Raw genomic sequence first — 22,092 nt, 5'->3', positions numbered from 1 at the left:
TTTTTATTGCTTCCCCACACTGGCGAGAATGAGACATGGAAGCATCAACATACACACCAAGGTCTTTCTCATAATCAGCTACCTTTATTTCAGTAGGTCCCATAAAATACCTGTACTTTATATTTCTGCTCCCTACATGGAGTACCTTACATTTGTCTATGTTAAATTTCATCTGCCAGGTGTCAGCCCAGTCACTAATTAAATTAAGATCCCGCTGTAGCTGCTGAGCCGCTAGTTCAGTATCTGCTACACCACCCACCTTGGTGTCATCTGCAAATTTCACCAGTTTACTGTATATATTGGTGTCTATATCATTTATGTAAATTAGGAACAAAAGTGGTCCTAAAATTGAACCCTGCGGTACCCCACTATGAACGCAGGCCCACTGTGACATCGAGCCTCTTATGACTACTCGCTGCTTCCTATCCGTTAACCAGTTATCAATCCAAGTCGCTACAGTTCCTAAAATACCTGTCGCTTTGAGTTTAAGTGAGAGCCTCTTGTGGGGAACAACATCAAAAGCCTTTTGGAAATCTAAATAGATGACATCATAGGCCTTCTTATCATCAACTTCCTGAGTAGCTTCCTCAAAAAACTCCAACAGATTTGTTAAACAGGATCTACCTCTCCTAAATCCATGCTGGCTATCCCTCAAAATGTTATTTGAGTCCAGGTAATCTACCATTTTCTCTTTGATTATAGCCTCCATAACTTTACCAGTTATACAAGTTAGACTGATTGGCCTATAGTTTGACAAATTACTTCTATCCCCTTTTTTGAAAATGGGCGTTATGTTGGCATGCTTCCAATCAGAAGGTACCACACCTTCAGATAAGGATTTTTGAAACAGTAATGTTAAGGGTCGGCAAATAATATCCCTCATCTCTTTTAACACTATAGGTAAGATGCCATCAGGGCCCTGTGATTTATTTATTTTGAGCTTAGCTAGGCTTTGCAAAACATCAGCTTCAGTTATATATATATTAGTTATAGACGATGTTGAATTAGTAATAAGAACTGGTAAGTTACTAGTGTCCTCGACAGTGAATACCCGTGCAAAACTATCATTGAACTCATTTACTATGTCAATGTCGTTTTCAATTATAAGACCCTTACTATCCTGCAGATTAGTAATTTCAGCTTTTAGAGCTCTTTTAGAGTTAAAATACTGGAAGAAACTTTTAACGTCATCCTTAGCCTCCAATGCGATCTTCCTTTCGACATTCCTTTTAGCTCGTCTAATGTCATTTTTTAATTCAGCCTGTAGATTTAGATACTCTTGCTTTATTATGTCATCATCAGTTATTTTCCATCTCTGGAACAAAGCCCTTTTCCTCCTTACTTTATACTTTATGTCCCTATTAAACCACCTAGGTTGCAATTTCCTAGATTTATTCTTGCTAGAAACAGGTATGAAGTCCTCTTGTACTTGCAATAATGTGCTTTTAAAAAATTCCCATGCCTCTTCAACAGTTTTGTTATTTAACTCCATCCAGTTCACGGTTTCTAGTTTTAATCTCATACAATTGAAGTTAGCCTTCCTAACATTATATATTTTTGATTTGGACTTTGCTCTTCGGGCACTAAACTTAACCTCAAATTTAACCATGTTATGATCGCTACTGTCAAGTGGTTCTAAAACATCTAATTTACCAATCCTGTCCTGGTTATTAGACAAAACAAGATCAAGAATGGCATCTCCCCTGGTAGGGGTGTTAACAAACTGAGTAAAAAAACAATCCTGTACTAATTCCACCATCTCAAGTTCATTTTCAGAAGAGCCAGCAACAATGTCCCACTGTATCCCCGGTAGATTAAAATCACCCATAACTACCACATCATTTTTATTGCTCATAATCCTAATATCACTGTATAACAATCTGCTTTCCTCAGCAGCTACATTGGGTGCTCTGTAACAAACACCGACAATTAGGCTATTTGAGTTTGTAGCATCTAATTTTACCCATATAGCTTCCGTACTTTTACTTATATCAGTAAGCTCCCTTGCCTGCAAGATTTCCTTTACATATACTGCAACACCACCTCCCTTCTTACCTATACGGTCTTTACGGAACAATGTGTAACCATCCATATTATATTCTTGTCCATCCTTATCACTCAACCACGTTTCAGTTATTGCTATAATATCATAAGAGTCCGATGAGATAAGAGCCTCTAAATCATGAATTTTATTCCTAATACTCCTGGCGTTTAAATACAGACAACAAAGGGTAGGCTTATTACAGTGCCTACTTATAATATGATTTTTTTGGGCTTTCCGTTTCCCCCCAGTTACATACTTAACTAACCTCCCTGCCCCCCCAGTCCCTAGTTTAAACATTCCTCAACTACTCTACAAATACGCCTTCCCAGTACACTGGTTCCCCTCCGGTTCAGATGCAACCCATCCGGCTTGAACAGGTCCCACCTGTTCCAGAAGGTCCTCCAGTGCCCCATAAACCTAAACCCCTCTTTCCTACACCATCCTTTTAGCCACGCATTTAATCTCCTTATCTCAGCTAACTTAGCCTCACTTGCGCGTGGCACGGGGAGTATTTCGGAAAATACCACCATGGACGTTCTGCTTCTAAGCTTATTGGCGACTTCTATAAATTTATCCTGCAGAACAGCCCTTCTACCCTTGCCTATGTCGTTGGTGCCAACATGCACCACGACAACTGGATCCACCCCAGCTGGGGCCAAAAGCTTGTCCACACGATCTGGAAGGTCTCCTACCTGGGCACCAGGCAGGCAAGACACCGTACGGGACCCTCTATCACGCGTGCACACATAACTGTCTACTCCCCTAATAATTGAATCCCCCACTACCACAACCTCCCTCTTTCTGGGGGGAGGGGGCTCCTCAGTGCCCAAGGGCCCACCTGCTTCCCCAGTCCCTTCCGGCTCTAAAGCTGGAAGCACCTGAAACCTGTTAGACACAGACACCTCAGGTGATGCCGCCTCTGTAACGTGTGTACGCCTTTTCCTGCGTCTACGACCTACGGTCACCCAGCTCTCTCGACCTCTCTGCTCTTCATTCTCCCTCCCCCCCGTTAGTGGCGTACACACCGTCTCCCTAAACGGCGTATCAACTAGCTCATCTAACTCACTGTTGCATTGGATGCGAGCCAGTTGCTCCTCAAGGTCGCGAACCTTGACCATGAGTGAGTCCACTAGCTTACATCGCTCGCAGATGAAGTCCGACTGGACACTAACGTCCAGAAGGGCAAACATCTTGCAAACGCAACACTGAGCTGGCCCCATAATTAACTAACTCACTATGACCCCGTACTCCCAGCCCAGTAAATTTATATAGTGTATTTAACTATAAAGATTAATTTGCGTAACAATAAATGCAGTAACGTGCGGAGTACACTAAAATAAGTTATTACTTGTGTTAAAACGGAACTTAATTATTATTTTATTAAAAATTTTAAACCTGATAAACTTACTACTACTTACCAGAAGAACTTCTGCCTGAACCAAGTATGAACTAAAAACAAGGCGAAATCGAAGTTGCTCTTGGGAGGTCGAAAAACCACAAAAACCCCCTCACAGCAGGCTACTGCCGGAGCGGGAAAAAAGTGGAAAATGTCCTCCCGGCCCCGACTGGCGACCGAGCAAAGCTCAGGAGCAACTGTCCTTTTCCGACGCTTGGTAGCGATACCGACGTTAGATGTTATTAGTTATAATCGCCCCGCGGGTGTTTGTTACGGAGTTTAAACGCGGACAGAAAAACGCCGCGCACGCGACACCCGCAGCTCTCTGTCGGTAATAATCGCGCTGTTGATTAACAGACAGGACAGACAAGCACTCACGCTGACCGAAATAAGAACAATAAATAGAAATAAACAGCCACCCACGTAAACAGGTAAAGCACACAAACACTCAAAACACTCCAAAAAAACAATCCCAAACAATCGCTGCAGCTCAACACCACTCTCTCGCAGCAATCCCAGCAATCCTCGCAGCAATGAATCTCCTTGGCGTTTAAGAGATGTAAGTCCTTCCCTTTTCTTGTTTATGGAAACCCTGTATCGTAGGAGCCTGGCGGATAATACGGATCATGTGACTGTCATTATCCTCAAAGTGCTTTTAGCGTCGATCTATGCCGTCTCCCACCGGCGACCATCATGCCGGTATATCCCCTCCTTCCATTAAAGCCTCAGCATCTTTTTATCGGGCATCTTCCTCTTTGTTGAAGACAATTATGAGTCGAAAAAAGCAGGCAAACGCCGTCTGGGATATTTACAGCTTTTCCGAGATTGCCCTCATAACACAGCCGTGGGGGGGGGGGGGGGGGTGATGGGGCGAGCCGCCTTGCGACATTTTCTCTGCGGGCGAAATTAGCCGAGTATTAAAGTTATAAATCGTGTCACAGCGTTTACTGGGCGTTTCGGGGGCGTCGGTTACATAACGGCTGAGGAAGGAGCCATGAGCCGTGATGGATCTGAGAGATGGAGCTCGATGTCGTGGCTTCCGTCAGTTGGCGATGGCCTTCTTAGACGGGAGCAGGGCCCATATGCTGATTTATCATCCCGGGAGGAGACTGGTGGATTTAGGGGGGGGGGGGGGGTTACCTTGCAGTGGTTCAGCCGCTGTCTGCCGAAGCAGCTTGGGGAGTGGCCCACGGGGGCCCGAGTCTCACGTTAATCACCGGGAACACTTTTAATTAGTATCGGGCCAGACTGGCGTCTGACAGACAGACGGGAGGCACGACTCCGGTTCGTGGCATTTTGACCCGGTTTTTAATCTTTCCCAAATGTGAGGAAAATGACCTTTTCCGGAAAGGCCGAGGGACGCGAAGCCGCGGATCAGGCTGAGATGTAGCCCTGCTAAGAACTACTGCAAATAATTATCTGGCCTGGAACAAAATTACTTCTTCCAGGTCCCCGTGACACACAACAGCCCCACCTGGGCCCTCTCCAGGCCCCCACTGAGCGGCTGGCCAATCCGCTAACAGCGTTTCTCAGACATGTCCCAGCTGTAGATAATTCAGGTAACAGTAAAACTCCCTGGACTTTGACCTTGGCAGTGATCCTTGCTGGCCCCTCTCTCCCTCTTTCTCTTCTCTTTCTCTCTTTTTTGTTTCTTTATGGTTGCCTTTATAGCTCAGAGTAACAGCCCTCATGCCAGGCCACGTCTCTCACCCCGAACCCTCTGCTTATTACCGATTAGTGAGTCGAGATTCCCCATTATGAAAAGGCCTGATTTATGGTGGCCCAGCTGCTGTGCGGACCGCTGAAAGCCCCCGATATCACCCAGCAGCCCCCGCCGCCCCGCGTGCTTGCCAGGAAATCAATAAGGCTGGTAGCGCCATTCTGTTGAACCCGCTCCTCTCTTATAAAACCCCAGTCATTATTTTAAATCACTTCCCATGTGATATCAGATCCGTCCCATAATTTATGAGGTCTGGACTTACATATTACGTACGTTACATATGTCGGTTTCAATGTGTTTTATTGTGTTTATTATAGCAGAAAGAACTTGTATTGTGTTTGCATTTAATATGACAGATAATTTGTTTGGGTATTTGTTTTTTATGTTTGAGTTTCTAGGACAGAACTTTGTTGACAGATGAACTAATGTGAGCGATTGTCAGTTGTTTTTTTTTTTTCAATGAGAAGCTGAGCTAGATGCCCAATGGTGTTTTGCTTGGAAATTAAAATGAAGTTCATTTACAACCACTGTAACCCGAATCCTTTGTGCACACCCCGGGGGAAACGGGGGACCATTACATCAACAAAAGAAGACACACACACACACACACGAGGGTACAACAGCAGGAACCTGACATCCTTCAGACATGTATGTGTCATTCTTGTCCCTGTGTTTTGTCCAATACTAAGTCAGATTACTATAGAACAAAATTAATACTCAGGACTGAAGTCGAGCCCCTTTTTGACACCAGTTCCGTTATCTGTTATGCAGATACTGTAGCTCACATTGAATCGTTTTTCACATACGCATGAAAGAGCGCCTGTGATAGGGACACCTGATTGGCCAATCAGTGCAGTCACTTAGCAGGAAGTCATTCTATTGGTTGGTGAACATGGCACGGATCCGTGTTATTGCTGCCAATCGAAGTTGTATGTGAAATTTCGAAACATTGGGGGGAGGCACAAAAGGTCAAAATCCCTACGATCTGCATGAGAAGTAGATCGGGGACGTTTTCAAGATCGATTGCCCACCTCTAGACTGCAGCTTACCCGATGCTTCCAAATAAGAAGAACACCCACGGTGCCACAAAGCTAATGTGCTGGAGCAAATTTAGGGGTGGGGCCATAGGGGCACTGGCCCCAGCTAAAAGCTGATTGGCCCCCAGAGTGCCACATCCCCTGTCACTCACCCATTCTAACATATCATTGGCTAATGTTAAGGTCGGCTCTTATGCATGAATTATAGGTTCACAAATATCGTAGAATCACCACTGCTAGTGTGACGTACACCAAAGAAAGTCACATGACCCTTTGGTGTGTTATTGTTTAGATTAACTACCGCACTCGTTTACTTGTTTACTTGTTTTCCTTGGTGTTATTATCTAACACAGCTAATCTCATTTGCACGGTCTGCTGTATTGTGCCTGAACTAAAAACAAACCTTCTGAAAAGATCGAATTTTGCATGGCTTTTTTTCTGAATGTCTTATCTACACAGTGAGATGAAGATTAGCAATCTTTCGCCCGTGTCTCCTCCTTTGGTCATCTGCAGAATGGGCCAGAAGCCGGCCGGGGGGGGGAGGGTGTGAACCACGTTGGGAGAATTCAGACCTGCGGTGCAGCCCCCACGGGCACGGAATCCAGCGTGCCGTCTTTGCTTTTGCCGTCCTCCTTCAGCCGTAACTTACGGATGCCAGGGACCGGCTGCCAGTTCCGCTGTTTTTGGCACCCAGTCCAACTGCTCTCCCTGTGGACGGGGTCGACCGGGCAGAGGGGAGGCCACACGGACAGCCCAGCGGGGCAAAGGGCAGGGGGCAATTAGCGCGGGAGTGCGGCTGACATACCGAGCTGAGCTTTGATCATCCTCGGCGTTACTTGTGTTCAAGCATCAGCTCAGAAATGCTTCGGAGGCGACTGGCCTAACCTGGCGCCTCGGAGTTCAGTATTATCCACAGGAAGAGGGCTTTCAAAATACAGCACAGCTATAGAAAGAGCCTCATTGTGTTTTAGAAAGTAAATCATCTGCAGCTGTCTTTTGTGTTGATTAGCTGTACAGTATATCTAAAAAAGCAATGTTAATAGCGCTCGTCACACTGACAAGTTGAGACATTTTGTGATTAACCTTTAATCGGCTACGGTTGAATGGTTTGAAGCCTGGGTTGGAGGTCACATATTCCTGAATGGCTGTAAGGTGCAAAGCATCAATAAGAATGATAGCCAATCAGAGTGGCCCTGGCCGCAGGGGTCATAGGATTGGCTCAGCCTCTGTGGTGTCATTCGTTGATTCTGACTAGGAGAATGGCGCTTTATTGCGTTTCGACCAAGCAAAAGGGATATCTTGAGGAGCTAGAGTGTCAGAATTGATCATGATTCATTGACTTATAGTCCCTTCAATATCGTTCCCAGAGGGCCCCCATAGGAAATTTACAAATACAAATGCAAAAAATACAGTAATTTAATAAAATTAATATATTATCATTTTTATTATTTTATGTTACTTATATTGATTATGCATGTACATATACATTTCAGAATATTACATTTTTCTTCTTTTATTTCATATGTTATTTTGGTCCTAAATCTTCCAAAAGTCTGACCATCGTTACACCATCATGTGAACGAACTGAGCAACCTGGCCAATGAATTTAAGGAACTGAACAAATTGAACAAAATGACTGAATGAATCAGCGCAGCGAACCCCAATGATCATGTGCACTTGAAGGACTGGTTCCAAACGAAAGAACGACACAGATACTGAGTCTCTCTCAGGTTCTTCTAAGCTGGGGCTGCCAGAAGCACTGAAATTTCCAGAATGGTGTCATGTGACTAGAAATGTGTGAAAGAAATTTCAGGGGATTGACAGGGGAACCAGTCAGGGGACATTGTCGATGCTTCTCATCTCCTGGCAGGTAGGAGGTGTGGCAGGTAGGAGGTGTAGCAGGTAGGTGTGGAAGGTAGGAGGTGTGGCAGGTAGGAGGTGTGGCAGGTTGGAGGTGTGGCAGGTTGGAGGTTGTGGCAGGTTGGAGGTGTGGAAGGTAGGAGGTGTGGCAGGTAGGAGGTGTGGCAGGTAGGAGGTTGTGGCAGGTTGGAGGTGTGGAAGGTAGGAGGTGTGGCAGGTAGGAGGTGTGGCAGGTAGGAGGTTGTGGCAGGTGGGAGGTGTGGCAGGTGGGAGGTGTGGCAGGTAGGAGGTGTGGCAGGTAGGAGGTTGTGGCAGGTTGGAGGTGTGGCAGGTTGGAGGTGTGGCAGGTGGGAGGTGTGGCAGGTAGGAGGTGCGGCAGGTAGGAGTGGGATATGGGAAAGCAAATTCAGGTGAAAATCCTTAGGGTATAAAAACATAAACACCATACAAATGTCAAAAATTGCAGGTACAGTCAGTTCAACCTTTAAACAGACAGTATCTGGATTATTATAATGAGAGACGATTTTGCTGGAAATGGAGCCTCGTGAAGCAGATAGTCCTTTGGAAAAAGAGACAGATGGGGCGATACTTTTTTATTATTTCCTGGAAGGATCTCCCTTTGGATAATAAGACCTTCCTGTCATTATTAGTCGAACTACCAGCAAAAAATGTGTCACAAGGAGTAATTATTAAAAAGCAAAGCAGAATTATACCGCATTTGATTTCATCATAGTCCCAGGGGTACAAGAAATTGCTTTTAAAAAGAATGCCGAAGATACATTTCAGTCAGGCCTGAACGATAGTCTAACGTCATAGGTTTTCTTTCTGTGTGTTTTACGCTTAGAGTAAAGCCCCAGAATCGAATACTGGTGACACAGCTGTATATCATATATCCGTTGCTGGATGACTGCAATAGTGGTCACAGCACTAAATCTTCCCATGCCCCAGATTCTTAGCCAATCAGCGCGTGGGAAGTACATCGAGGTTTGTGTAGGGACCCAAGGATCAGAATCAGAGCATGCTTTATGGGTGACCAATAGTCACTCATGCACCAATCCCTACACCCTGCACATGGCACTGCTGTGGTCACTGACGGCCCAGTACCGAACAGCTTACCCAGGACTTCCTCCGAGCAAGACCCAGAGCCTCCAGCGGGTGGGTGACAGCTGGGTTTTAGAATTAACACTTGGAGAAACAAGGCTTCCTCAGCCCTGGTGGGTGGGATTGTTGTGTACTGTCAATCACAGGTTTAACCTGTTTCCCATTGGCCAGTTTAGTGCTTCCTGTTAAACCTTCTGCTGACTGACCTCTCGCGGTAATCACATCGGTGCTGACTGCACACCCAGGAACGCAGTGAGGGAAAGTGCGGTCGTGGGGAGTTAGCTTCCAGAGGTTCAGGGGAAATGGGCTTCAATCTGCTTCAGAGTTCACGAGGTGGCCCCAGAAACAAAAGTTCAAGTGTCCTCATTCACCTTTGCTCAGTTTTTCGCTGACAGTGCATACTATGCAAACATTAGGTGTAAAAGCGATGGCTTTTTCATACATTGAGCTTATATTTTCTTATGGTATGTTATTCAGCATTAACGAGATGCACTTTGGGAAAATAGGATAAGAAACGTCATGATTCTGTCATGAAGGTCAGGACGTGTTAGCCTGACACCTTCTCATCTCTCCTTGTTCTTCTGTAACAGAATTCCTTCACTGTCACGGAGGCCGGCTGTATTTTCACTCGCACATTCCCAATTTCATCTACCCGTACCGAAAGCTGCTCCAGATCTTCCTAGTGGAGAAACATACGAGTAGACATTCTACATCCTGATAGCCACGTGCAGGTATACAACGTTGTTTAGCGGAGGAGCTACACGGCCCACTTCCTCTGTCCTTACAGGATGTTCTTGTATCATAAAGGTCGATTTTGTGTGCAGACATGATAAGTAAGTCTATATTTAGGCAACGGTCTGAAGATTAGAGATCTGGTATCTTCCAGAACATTGATGCAGGGCCTGCTAATCTGTCATAAACTGAGTTTGTTTATCTGCTGTCATCCCAGTGGACAGCCTGGCCGAGTCTGAGCTTGCAGAACTCCACAGAACCGGCCCCAGGCATCTGTTAGGCAGACCAGGCTTGTTGACTCTTCTGGAGATATGGTAACAGATTCACGTACAGTATGTGATCCAGAGAAAACGTTACCTGCTCCGTTTGAAGTTCCCTCTTTATAGTGTCTTAGATAGTTTATATAAAATATATATTTTACAATTATGTATTTTGTGTTATTTTATACTGTATTGTATTGTTTGGCAAATCTGATTTGCCGCTTCGGGCAGAGCATTCAGATGCACATAAAGCCTATTGTATTTCGCCATTGATCTGTGACCCACTTTAGAAGCGGCTAATCTTAAATTATTAAAGCTTGAGAAAAAAATTATCATGGGAATATGATTCTGTAATAAAATCAATAAGCTGTTCTCGTGCTGCGCCGGGTAATGAGCAGAATCAGGTATGAAGTAAGAATAGTATTATTTATTGTGCAGTTTTTACGCAAGTACTTATAAAAAATGCTTTGATTTTACTGTTTAAAATAAGAATAAATATCTTGTACTGAAAATGGTCAGCAAGCCAATTGAAGAATTTAATAAGAATTTACACTTATGTCTGATATTTCATGATTAGTAAAAACATTCTAGCCATGTGCTAGTAATAGACGATTTCATTCATTTAATAATTTTAAGAAATATTTAAGTAGTGTTTCATAAATGTTTCATAGGTAAAAAATAAGTTTAATAAATGTGTAATATATTTAATTAAATTTTTCTAAATTTAACAAATAACTAATTAATAAATGATGAATGCTTATCATGAAGTAACAGTTCAGGGTGCAGGTTGGGTGATTGTTTATGTTCCCATGGCAACCCAGTGCCTAAAAGTAACCCAATAACGCAATAAATGAAGGCAGCTACATGTTCTTATCGTAATTATTTTAATTGCCGATGTTGAGTTATCTGGGGGGGTATTAGTGTCAGTTTGCTGTTTTTCCTTTACCCAGTCTTAAAGAAACGGCAGGCCTCTACACTATACATGTAAAAACAAAACATAAATAGCTTCTTTTTCCTTTATTTTTTCCTTTATTAAACTGAACAAAGCATGACTTTCATAATTAAAAACTCCAATAAAAAAACTGAAATTTACTTAAAAGTAAATTCAAAAATATAAATACCAATATAAATTTTGCATAGATATATATGAAAGAGGTTTCTGTGTATTCCATAATTCATCAGTCAGTGTCTGTACGCTTCATTCCTATGTTTAATTGCTGGCACGAGCACATGCCTTTTTTTAGACATTTTAAATGCACAGACTGCAGAACCGGACTGTAAGGGAGTGTGCCCAGTTTGCTCGTTCTGTTTAGCTGCATGTTCTGGAAGCATGTTCCCGCACGTCATGCCGGTTTACTCTGCTGGCTAATACATAGTAGTGCTATCCCATGAAATATTTACTATTTAGTTATAAATCAGTTAAATCATGATTTATTTGTCATGATAGGTTAAATCTATATGTAATATATTTTTGGAACTAAAAGCCAGTTTTAAATGTACGTATGTTTTTATTCAGTTACGTTTGTTAGGTAAATTTTTACCTAAAACCTACTGGGAAAAATAATCTGTCTTGAAAATGCATTTCATATATGTTTACATGTACATTCTATTTTACGAACCACAAATCGTACCAGTATTCCTGTTGTGGAATGAGTTGATCAGTGACAGAAATGAAATCGATATGGAGGAGAATGTGGTCCATTTCACGTGAAAGTATCGTGCTCCATCTGCCTTTCAGTCATATTTCAAGGTTGCGCTAATATTTTCTGATAAGAAATCCTCACTGGATTCAGAACTATAATTATTGGGCCTGAGTAACCTTCAGATGTCTTCAGTTGTCCAGTATAATATAATCATTCAAAAGGAAATTATTTTTAATTAAATAAGGTGATACCTATGGGATTTTTATGAGACCATCAGAATGTTAGCTGACAAGTTTGCCTTACGCTAATGTGTCTTGACAGATTTCCTTCACAATTAATGTTAATTTGTTTTTGATTTTTTGTTCTTATTGAGACATCTTATCTCCTGCAAATATGGCAGTTTTCCTCTGACAGAGATGGGCCTGGTTAGTACTTGAGTAGGAGGGAGGTCCAGTTATAGCCTAATTCATTATGTTTGACTTGCTTGAACAAAAAGTAACTTACATATCATCCAGTAGTCCGTTCCATTGCGCTTGCTGTTTTTTATGAAACATTTTTTCACAAATGACCATAATTGATCTTTGTTGCATTTCCAGTGATTTTTTTTTTGGTGTCAGTGTCATGGGAGTTTTTAAAAAGAAGAATCTGTCAAGAGGTAAATTATCGCATAACCCGAGTTTAATCACTGAGCTCACTGAGAAAAATGGCAAAGAAAATGAACCATAATTGGCACCCGGCGTTTGTTGAGCGTTGCCGATTTGTCCTGCCTGTAGGCGCTCTGGGCTGATTGAAGGTGCAATCACCTTCCTGTGTGGCGTTTGGCTTCGGCTTATGGTTGTCCCTCTGTAAAAAAGGCAGCTAAACCAACAATGTATCATTATAATCTCTGTCAGTCACAGCTGTAACAGTTGGTCCTCGATTCAAACCAAACATGAACCTTAATTCCTTGACATTTGATGTGTTGATGGGGATTTAAAGTTGGTTATGAGATTCAATACTTCTGCGCTCTTGTTATATGCATCTGTCACATGCGATTTTTAACAGGAAAGGCGGATGTTTGTTTTTGTTTCATCACAAAGACCAATTTCTTATTACTGTCAGGCTGAATGGACTATACGAGACCTCGCTCGATTAGAATACAGATTGCCGAGATTCTGACGCCACCTCGGTGCTGATTGCACACCCAGGAACGCAGTGAGGGAAAGTGCGGTCATGGGGAGTTAGCTTCCAGAGCTTCAGGGGAAATTAGGGGACAAATGGGCTTCAATCTGCTTCAGAGTTCACAAGGTGGCCCCAGAAACAAAAGTCCAAGTGTCCTCAGGCAGATTCACCTTTGCTCAGTTTTTCACTGACAGTGCATACTATGCAGAAAGCTACAAGGGTCTGAGCTGAAATGGAAGTCATGCTTCCGGGAAGGGACCGATTGAGGGAACAGCTTTAGTGGCTGGGCTTTGCGGGAAACCGCATAAATCTCCATGCAGTGATTTAGGACAGTTTAAGAATATATATATTTATATATATATAGATCGTCATAATAATGAAAGTAAGCCGCACCATGTGGCTGACCTTAAAGGACACCCCTGAATCGGGACATATAAGCCGGTGTGCTGATGGTACAGAGTAGGAGGACTCTAAAGTAGAGGCTTATAGTGATGTGACTGCTAGTGAAAATAAAGAGTGGGGGTGGGGGATTGAAAGGGGACCCTGGGAAGCAGGAAAGAGGCGGCGAATCAGTGGACTGACTTTCGGCTCCCTCAAGCGAAATGACTTTACACGCCTGGCTTCGTAAACCTCTCCCCGTCTCGCACATGGCCTTCCAAACGCAAGCGGCTATTGGAAATACTCATGACGTTTTTCTGTTGATGGCCACGAGTGGTCTGGACAGCAGTGGCGACGGTGCATTCGAAAGGACGGCGGACACCGGATCAACGAGAGACGTGTGTGGACACGGTCGCACCGCCATAAGGGCCAGGAAACTAGGGGAGCCACAGACTCAGTTTACAGACAAGAGCAAACCTGATAGCCCCAGTGGGAGGTGCTTCGCTGTCTCCCCTTTGTCAAGGTGCATCTGACGGGCCGTCTGCCAGAAATGGTTACCTGAATGGTTGCCAAGGTGTATTTGTGGTGAAATCAATCACCGATGATGTGCCATTGAGCGATGTGCCATTGAGTGATGTGGCCATTGAGTGATGTGCAATTGAGCGATGTGCCATTGAGTGATGTGCCATTGAGTGATGTGCCATTGAGCGATGTGCCATTGAGTGATGCGGCCATTGAGTGATGTGCCATTGAGCAATGTGCCATTGAGTGATGTGCCATTGAGTGATGTGCCATTGACATGACCCACTTGTCGTGAAACCGGAGTCAGGTGACTGTTACGTTACCCTCTGCATGCCCCTAGCTCCTATGGGATAAGTAAGGCATACCCAAAAATGGTAATGCCCCAAATAATTAATATTTACATCTCCAAGGTGTAAATGATTAATTAACTTGCAAAATTATGCTATCTAAAATTAGCATGTGACACTTCTTACTTCTCACACACTCTCAGTAGGAGGAGCCGGATCCTGATCTGGAGATGCTTTTGAAACCCAGCTTAGCCGCGTGAGCCGCTCTCATATAGGACTGCTCTCATAGGGTGGTCTCCGGTCAGAGAGGACATTGAGGAAGGTGTGATGATAGCAGAGAGGAAGGATCTGTGAGCCAGTTGCCCATCCGGCAGCAGATCAGGTTTATATAGCAATAATTGAATTTTGCTGCTCGCTGCTCAGGGAAGGACACCATGGTAATATGGTTTACTTCAGTCCTCCCTCACAAGTCTTCACACCAAGTGCAAACAGCTAAGGTATCTACTAAGAGACCAGCAAAGGAACATAGCTGGCTGTGTGTTCACTGTGGGGGGTTAAAGTCACTAAGAGCTTCTTAGTAATGGGGGACAGAGATTTCCATCGTCAAGCTGACTGGTTGCATTTGAAGGATGTTACACCCTTTGTTCTGCCTTAAACATCAGTGCATAAAGAGTGGCTGAATGCAATTAGCGAGTCAGAGAGACAGCGAGGTGTTGCTCTGCTGGAGGGGTCTGACGGGGGAGGGGGGAGGGGGGGGGTCTGGACCTAATGCTCTGCCGGAGGCCGTTTGGAGGTCAGAGATAACTGCTTAATGTTTCACAAACATACCAGACTGATCTGCCCGAGGGGGCTGATGGGTAACTAAAACAATGTTGGCAGATATTAGTCTGAATAAATGGTGCCCTTTACATCGTAAGTAGAGATTCAAGGGAATCGAAGGGTGTCTTTCTATGTTAATTTTGTCCTCCTGTCAGAGGGCTTGGTGGCTTGTGTGAGTGGCTGTCATCTTTAGTTGTGCGTAAAGCTAATGTTTCCTTGTGACCCACCATGCGGGATTTTTTCCTCTCTGAGCTTTTTCCGTGAAATGTCGCCACAGCCGTCTTCCCATCTGTGACCTCCCACGTGGAGCTCTGAGGGAAAACAGGGGCAACCTCCCCACCCCCGAAGGCTGGCAAGTGGGCTACGTATCGTGAGGGTCGGTTACCCTTCCTGTTTGTGCTGGATGGAAACGACACAATCGGCTGCTCCTGCATCGTGCCTGCGAGCGTGTGGGAGTGATTGTGAACACGGAGGCAGGCGGTGGTGCTGAGGTTGTTGGTGGGGGGGGGGGTTCGGGGGGGCATGTGGATGCTGGATGTAGAGCGAATGGCTCCTCCCCCCTCAGCTGGCAGAGGGGGCTTGCGAGTTCGCAGGACAAGCACATGCCGAACAGGATTAAGATCCATGAAATCTATCCAGAAGCCCAGCACACACTGCAGACTGTGTGACTAGTGATGTGATACAGTGGATCCATGTATACAGCAGCTGGTTCCTTGCAGAGATGTGTTTGCTCAAGACTGGCCCAGAAAGTAGGTGGAGCCAAAATTAGCATACTTATGGGATAAACAGTTAAAGAAAACAATAATTATGTTGCCATATGACGTGGTTTGTTAGCTGACTCCGTAGGTCACCGCTCAGCTCTGCTTAATTTCACGTAAATCAAGTTTCATTCCACCCTGATGAATGTATTTGAAGCCTGTTGTTAGATCGTTTTTATTAATTAATCATTTTGAAGGATTCTTTTTTAAGGTCTGAATTGTGCTGTGCTCCATGACCTATACGAAGCTGCTTACCTGTCCGTCAATAAGCACGTCTAATGTCTATTCCCGGTAGAAAAGGGGTAAAGAGAAAGACTTACAATTCAATTAGGCTTTAATAATATGTAATTATTCATTATTACTTCTAATTACTCAATGTTATGATTCTTTGGGATTTGCACTCTGTCCATTTTTAATCAAATGAAGAGGAAAAAAAGAAAAGTTATAGAGAACGTAAATTTATGAATGAACACATATATTTGGCTTTTTATTGCTCCTAATGAAGTTTACGTGGCTTTTTGCTCCATTCTACTCAGAGTAACAAGCAGTTATGTCAATATTTACTCCACTGGGAGCATCTCTCCTTTTTTGCAGGGAGAGTGGCTTTGCTTGAATTGCCAGACGCAAAGAGCGATTGCTGGACAGATCGGAGACGTGGACAGGAAGCAGCCGTCAATGGCAACGCCTGCAAAAGCACAAAGCCAACAGCCTGCTGGTCCCAAAGGCCAGGCGTCCCCGGCGAAGCAGCCGGCTCCGCCTCCAAACGCCACGGTCAAAGCTCAGTCCACGCCACCCAAGCCTGCCCCGGAACAGCCCAAGGCTTCACCTTCTCTGACCTCTCTCTCCGCGGCCCTAACAAGCGTGTCCACAATCAACCTGCCACTATTCCAGAAGCTTAAAGACACAACCCAGGCAGAAACAGCAAAGGCAGCTGAAGCGACAAAGAAAGAGGGGAAAATCACAGCTGTAGAGCCCAACAAGGTACTACCAGACCTATTTGCACATGAATTGCAACAACCAAAACTTGACAGGAAGTGTCTTTCCACCTGTTCTTGTAGAACTGCATGCTGATGTGGTTGATGTGGTTAGTTACCAAAGAAAGGTATTGCTACTACTAAAGTTTGATGGATAAATCACCTGTAACACAGGAACTTTTGCAAAAGTGGGTAGTTTATGAACTTATTGTATACATTATGTAGAGAAAAAGGTTTATGTATGCACAATTTGTGATGTAATATGTTTGTTTCTTTTCATAATTCTGAATAAGGCATGAAATTGAATTTGTACTTAAGAGAAGATCTTTACACTAACAGAGGATAACATTTAGTTTTCTGTTTCACAGGAGAAAGGAGATACAAGCTCAACCACCAAGAAGGAACTGTTGAAACAACCTGTCCAACAAGAAGCTCCTAAGCAAGAGACGAGTCCTACAAGCCCCTCAGACTTGGCTAAGTTGGAGAGTACAGTGCTTCCAATATTAGAGTCTAACACAAGTACCACTGAAAAACACAGACGGAAATTATTGCCAGTCTCACCTGAATTAATCAGCTCTGCAGGGGGAAAAATCCCACAGGATCTTTCTCCCACAAAGGAGACATCTAATGATCGCAGAAAGGTACTTGAACTGAAAAGCACTACTCTAGATGGGAAACGGCGACAAGACTCAGTGGAGGATAGCAGTGGAAGTGAACTCTCGCCCCTCCCGCAAGGGGGAAGAAACATCGGTGCAGGGTCCTTTGGCAGTGAGGACTGTGGGGGGGATGATGAGGACTACATTCGCAGGCAGATTATGGAGATGAGCGCCGATGAAGACGCCTCCGACGAGGATAATTATGTGCGGAAGCAGATCAGGGAGCAGGGTCAGCAATGGGAGCACGATGAGCGAAAGGGTAAAGTGAAAAGTGCATCAGGAAAGCCGAAGCGTTCGCTGAAAAAGAGCAGCACTGGCCCAGAAGAAGAAAGCAAAGATCGAGGACAAAAGGACATTTCTGATCAAAAAACAATGGAAACCAAGAGTCAAATGGAGGATGAACTGTCAATTGTCGGAGGCCTTCGACGTTTTAAGACTATTGAACTTAACAATACCACGGCAACACCATATAAAGAAGGTGCCCCTACGCAACATAGTACAGAAGAAGACGTGGAGAGTCTCACTGATTCTCCCGAGGACAGATCAAGAGGTGAGGGCTCGTCAAGTCTACATGCATCCAGCTTCACACCAGGAACATCACCAACTTCAGTGTCCTCTCTAGATGAAGACAGTGACAGCAGTCCGAGTCATAAGAAAGCGAGTGGGGAGGGCAAACACCGGAAGGCCAGGCACCGGCAGCATGGACAAATGCTCCCGACTATTGAGGACTCATCAGAGGAGGAGGAGATGAGAGAGGAAGAAGAGCTCCTCAAAGAACAGGAGATGCAGAGAGATGTAGATCATCAACAGCAGACAAAGAAGAGCTCCAGCAAAAAATCGAAGAAGGATAAAGAGGAATTAAGGGCACAGAGGAGACGCGAGCACCCAAAAACACCTCCAAGTAATCTCTCTCCTATTGAGGACGCTTCCCCGACTGAAGAGCTACGGCAGGCAGCAGAGATGGAGGAGCTCCATAAGTCATCTTGCTCAGAGTATTCTCCAAGCATAGAGTCAGAACCTGAAGGATTCCAGATCAATCCAGAGAAGATCGTCGCTGTTCAGAAAGTGTACCAGCTACCAACTTCAGTGTCACTCTATTCTCCCACTGATGAGCAACATGATATGACTAAGCAAATCACAAAAAAGGCATTAAAAAGTGCAGATGAAGCATATGAGGAAATGATGCTGAAGGCAAAAACCATTCAGCGCAAAGACATGGAAGCACCAACCGAAAAAGAGACACTTTATGGAGGCATGCTGATTGAAGATTACATTTATGAGTCATTAGTTGAAGAAACTTGTGACGAAACAGTGGCTAAGAACTATTCCACAAAGCAGGAAGAACCCAGTGTGACGTCCATGCAAAAACCTTTGAAGAAACTAAGATCACCAGATGAGGCGTATGAAGACATGATGCAGAAAAAGAAAAGCTTGATGCCTAAAGAAGTACCTCAACAAAAAGTCCCAGTGAAACAGCTTCCTCCCACTGCCAAGATTCACTATGTGGCTGATTCCACAGGTGAACCAGTTCCATCCACAAAGGATGGAAAGTCGTTATTAGATGCTGAAGCTGCATATGAAGAAATGATGAAGAGGCAAAAAGTTAATTTGACACCAGGAACAAGTCCAACACAGTCAGTTCCAGGGTTGCGAGCTTCACCAGAAGTTGTGATTTCTTCTGGAAATGGTACTGAGGACACTCAGGGACAGTCTGTAACCTCTGTTAAACAGGTTGATCCTCTGGCGTCCTCTGTTTCATCAGATGGCATTCTCCATAGGGCACTCTATCCCATACCTGACCTAAAAATAACTCAGTGTTCTTCTGGGGAGGAAGATGTGGAAGAAGAGTACAGTATTGGAGTACAGGAAGTTGATTCCTCAACATACGTTCCACAAGACGTTCAACGTGTTAAAAAAGACAAACAAGCATCTGTCACAGGAGCACCAGATACATCCAAAGGGCCTACAGATGAAGTACAGCCAACTATTGCTGATGTTCGAATGCCAAAAGTAGGTCCTCCTCCAATTTCAGTTCCAATGGCAACTTCAGCTCCACCTCCTGCATCAGTTGCATCTCGAGTGCCAGGGATACCTCCAGTTCAAGGTCCGACTTTACCTCCTACACCAGCTCCACGTTCAGCTCCTACTAAATCTCCCATCCCCACTCCCAGTACAGTCTCAGGTTCTGTGCCAACTCCGCTAATACAAGCCAGTCCACCCCGAGCTCCTCCTCCGCCACCACCATTACCACCATTTCCTCAGTCTGCTAGAGTGGGGCAGGTTCCCACAACAACTCAGTTGGATACGAGTGTTTCTTATGCCTCTCCTCCAGATTCCACTCCTTTGGATTTCACATCGCAGTCTGCAGCTGTAAACCTACAGTGTACAGTAGTTGACCTCACTGTGTCAAAGTCTTCTCCTGATGCCACTTTTGTACCAGAACCTATTTCAAGGACTACTTTTGCAGCGTCCAGCTTAGATAATATTTCTTCAATGGCCCGAATGTCAAAGGAGGCAAGCCCCATAGCCAGGACAAGTGGTTACCCCTCTTCTATTCCTTATTCATTTTCCAGCTCTACACCTCCTACTGCTGTTAGTTTTTCACCCTTATCCACCGTGCCTCAGTATACATCCATCGTACCTAGTGTAATATCAACAGCTGCTACTACCACTATTTTGGTGGCTGCACCGCCAACATTTGCTCCTCCTGTGCCCCCCAAACCTATTGCACTGATCAGAGGCTCATCCCTGGAGAGGGTAGATATGTTTGCCTCTGGACTACCACCCCCACCTCTACCTCCACCCCCTCCCTTACCTCCTATCACCATGCCTAAGCCAAGTGTCTATCCAAAAAAGAAGCTTCCCTTTGGCACCCCATCGGCAGTGTCGGCTGTGACAGCATTGCCAGATTTGACGGGTGTGACAATGGCATATTCAACTGCAGCACTTGCAAACTCCAATGCAGCACTAAGGAGCTCTGTGGCTCCAGTCTGTAGGCCACATATTCCTCCACCTGTACCACCGAAACCATCATCCTTACCAGCTGGTTTAATGTTCAGTCACAAGCCAGGGGAAGTCATTAAACCTCCCGTTGCTCCAAAACCTATGGTTACTCAGCCGGCATTGAGTAATCAAAGCATAGCAATGACGCTACCACGACCTGTAGCTCCTCCAAGCACCATCGATATGACACTGAATCTAAGTGCCCCAGCAGAGTGCAGGTTAGCCGCAGCATCACCAAAATCTCCTTTGTCTCCCAGATATTCAAATTCTTTACATGAAACTTATGTAGTCATTACACTGCCATCAGAACCTAGCACTCCCATTGAGGGAATTTCAACCCAAGCTCCCATTAGTAGTCCCGGGTTACCTTCCCCCACAAAACACACACCATACGCGACACCTCCTCTTGTTCCATTGGCTTTAACTCAGCACACAAAATCACTTGAGTATCCAGAAGTGTTTGGACCAGAGAACCTAGTTTCAAGTATGAGTAATGCCTTTTCTTCAGTTTCAGCATCTGCACAGCCTACTGTAACTTTACCTAACCTTCTAGCTCACGTTGTGGCCACAGAGCTACAAAAAACTACAATGCCTGTTGTTCACGGACAGTTACCCTCAAAACCCCCTACACCAGCACCAAGAGCAGCCAGTGCAACAGCTACTACTTCACCTGAAACAACAAAGAAGTCAGTAACAGAAAAAGAAAATGGAAAGGCATTCTACTCTGGGGATGCTGTTGATCTTCGAACCTTAAAGATCAATGAAAAGGCTAACCAAGGTGTGGATCTAACTGCACCAGAATTAAAACAACCATGCACTGACAGCAATGGACGACAGATGAGTACTGTGCATTCTACAGTCGTGAATCTAAGTCCAGAGGCCCTGCCGTCTTTAACTCAGTCAGTTGTAACAAGCAGTATAACTATTGTTACCTGTACTACTACAATAACTCTCAGTGACAATGCTCCTGACAAGCCTCTAGACTTAGCTCAGTCGACAACATTTGCACCTCTGCAGCTGACAACATCCAAGTCATTTGAGCCTGTTGCCCAAATAATATATCGACCCATCGACTCAAAACCAAAAACCACTTCCACTGCAGAATGTCCTATTAATCTGTCTTTCGGATCTCCTACCAGCAAAGAAACTTCAAAGTCCCCTGTGCAAGTTATCCCACCAAGCATCGCTAATGGCACTCCTGCTTTGCTTGCACGTATAGAGACAGGGCCAGATGGTGCTGTGGACTTGACCACATCAAAACCAGTTCAAACTATGGTAACTGTCAGTGGGTCTTCGAAGGTGGTCACTGCAGTCCGTGAAGACGATGGCAAGCCTGTAGACCTTACAGCAGGACGGCGAGCTGTTTGTTGTGATGTTGTGTACAAGCTGCCCTTTACTGGAAGTTGCACAACACAACAGGTAGCAACGACATTGCCTGAAGACCGATTTGGCTACAGAGATGACCATTACCAGTACGACCGTTCTGGACCTTATGGCAGAAGTTTTGGTGGTATGAAACCATCTATGTCTGATACTAATTTAGCTGAAGCTGGAATGTTTTTCTATAAAAGCAAAAATAGTTATGATTATAATGGAACTACAGAAGGTGCCATAGACCTGACTTCAGGAAAAACATCTTCAGGTCAGTATAATTTGATTCCAGCAAAGTCTTTATTGAAATATTCATATAAGTGGTCTGTACTTCTTCCTTGTTGATGCTCTTCATTTTTTCTCTTCAGTT

At 44.5% G+C, this 22,092-nt stretch overlaps 1 protein-coding gene across 8 annotated transcripts in view; it reads left to right on the top strand.

Moving 5' to 3' along the window:
* The window catches only part of LOC111833280 (protein piccolo-like), an 88,433-nt gene that overhangs the window by 20,901 nt on the left and 45,440 nt on the right, over nucleotides 1-22,092 (top strand). For all 8 annotated transcript variants that reach the window (XM_023791411.2, XM_023791407.2, XM_023791406.2 and 5 more), the window contains exons 4-5: nucleotides 16,313-16,699; nucleotides 17,061-21,993. In XM_023791411.2, coding sequence (XP_023647179.2) covers nucleotides 16,313-16,699; nucleotides 17,061-21,993 — 5,320 coding nt within the window. The remainder of the gene's footprint in view (nucleotides 1-16,312; nucleotides 16,700-17,060; nucleotides 21,994-22,092) is intronic.

This window comes from Paramormyrops kingsleyae, chromosome 1, assembly GCF_048594095.1.
Source record: "Paramormyrops kingsleyae isolate MSU_618 chromosome 1, PKINGS_0.4, whole genome shotgun sequence".
In the NCBI taxonomy this organism is placed as follows: domain Eukaryota; kingdom Metazoa; phylum Chordata; class Actinopteri; order Osteoglossiformes; family Mormyridae; genus Paramormyrops; species Paramormyrops kingsleyae.
This window is presented reverse-complemented; position numbering and strand designations above follow the sequence as displayed.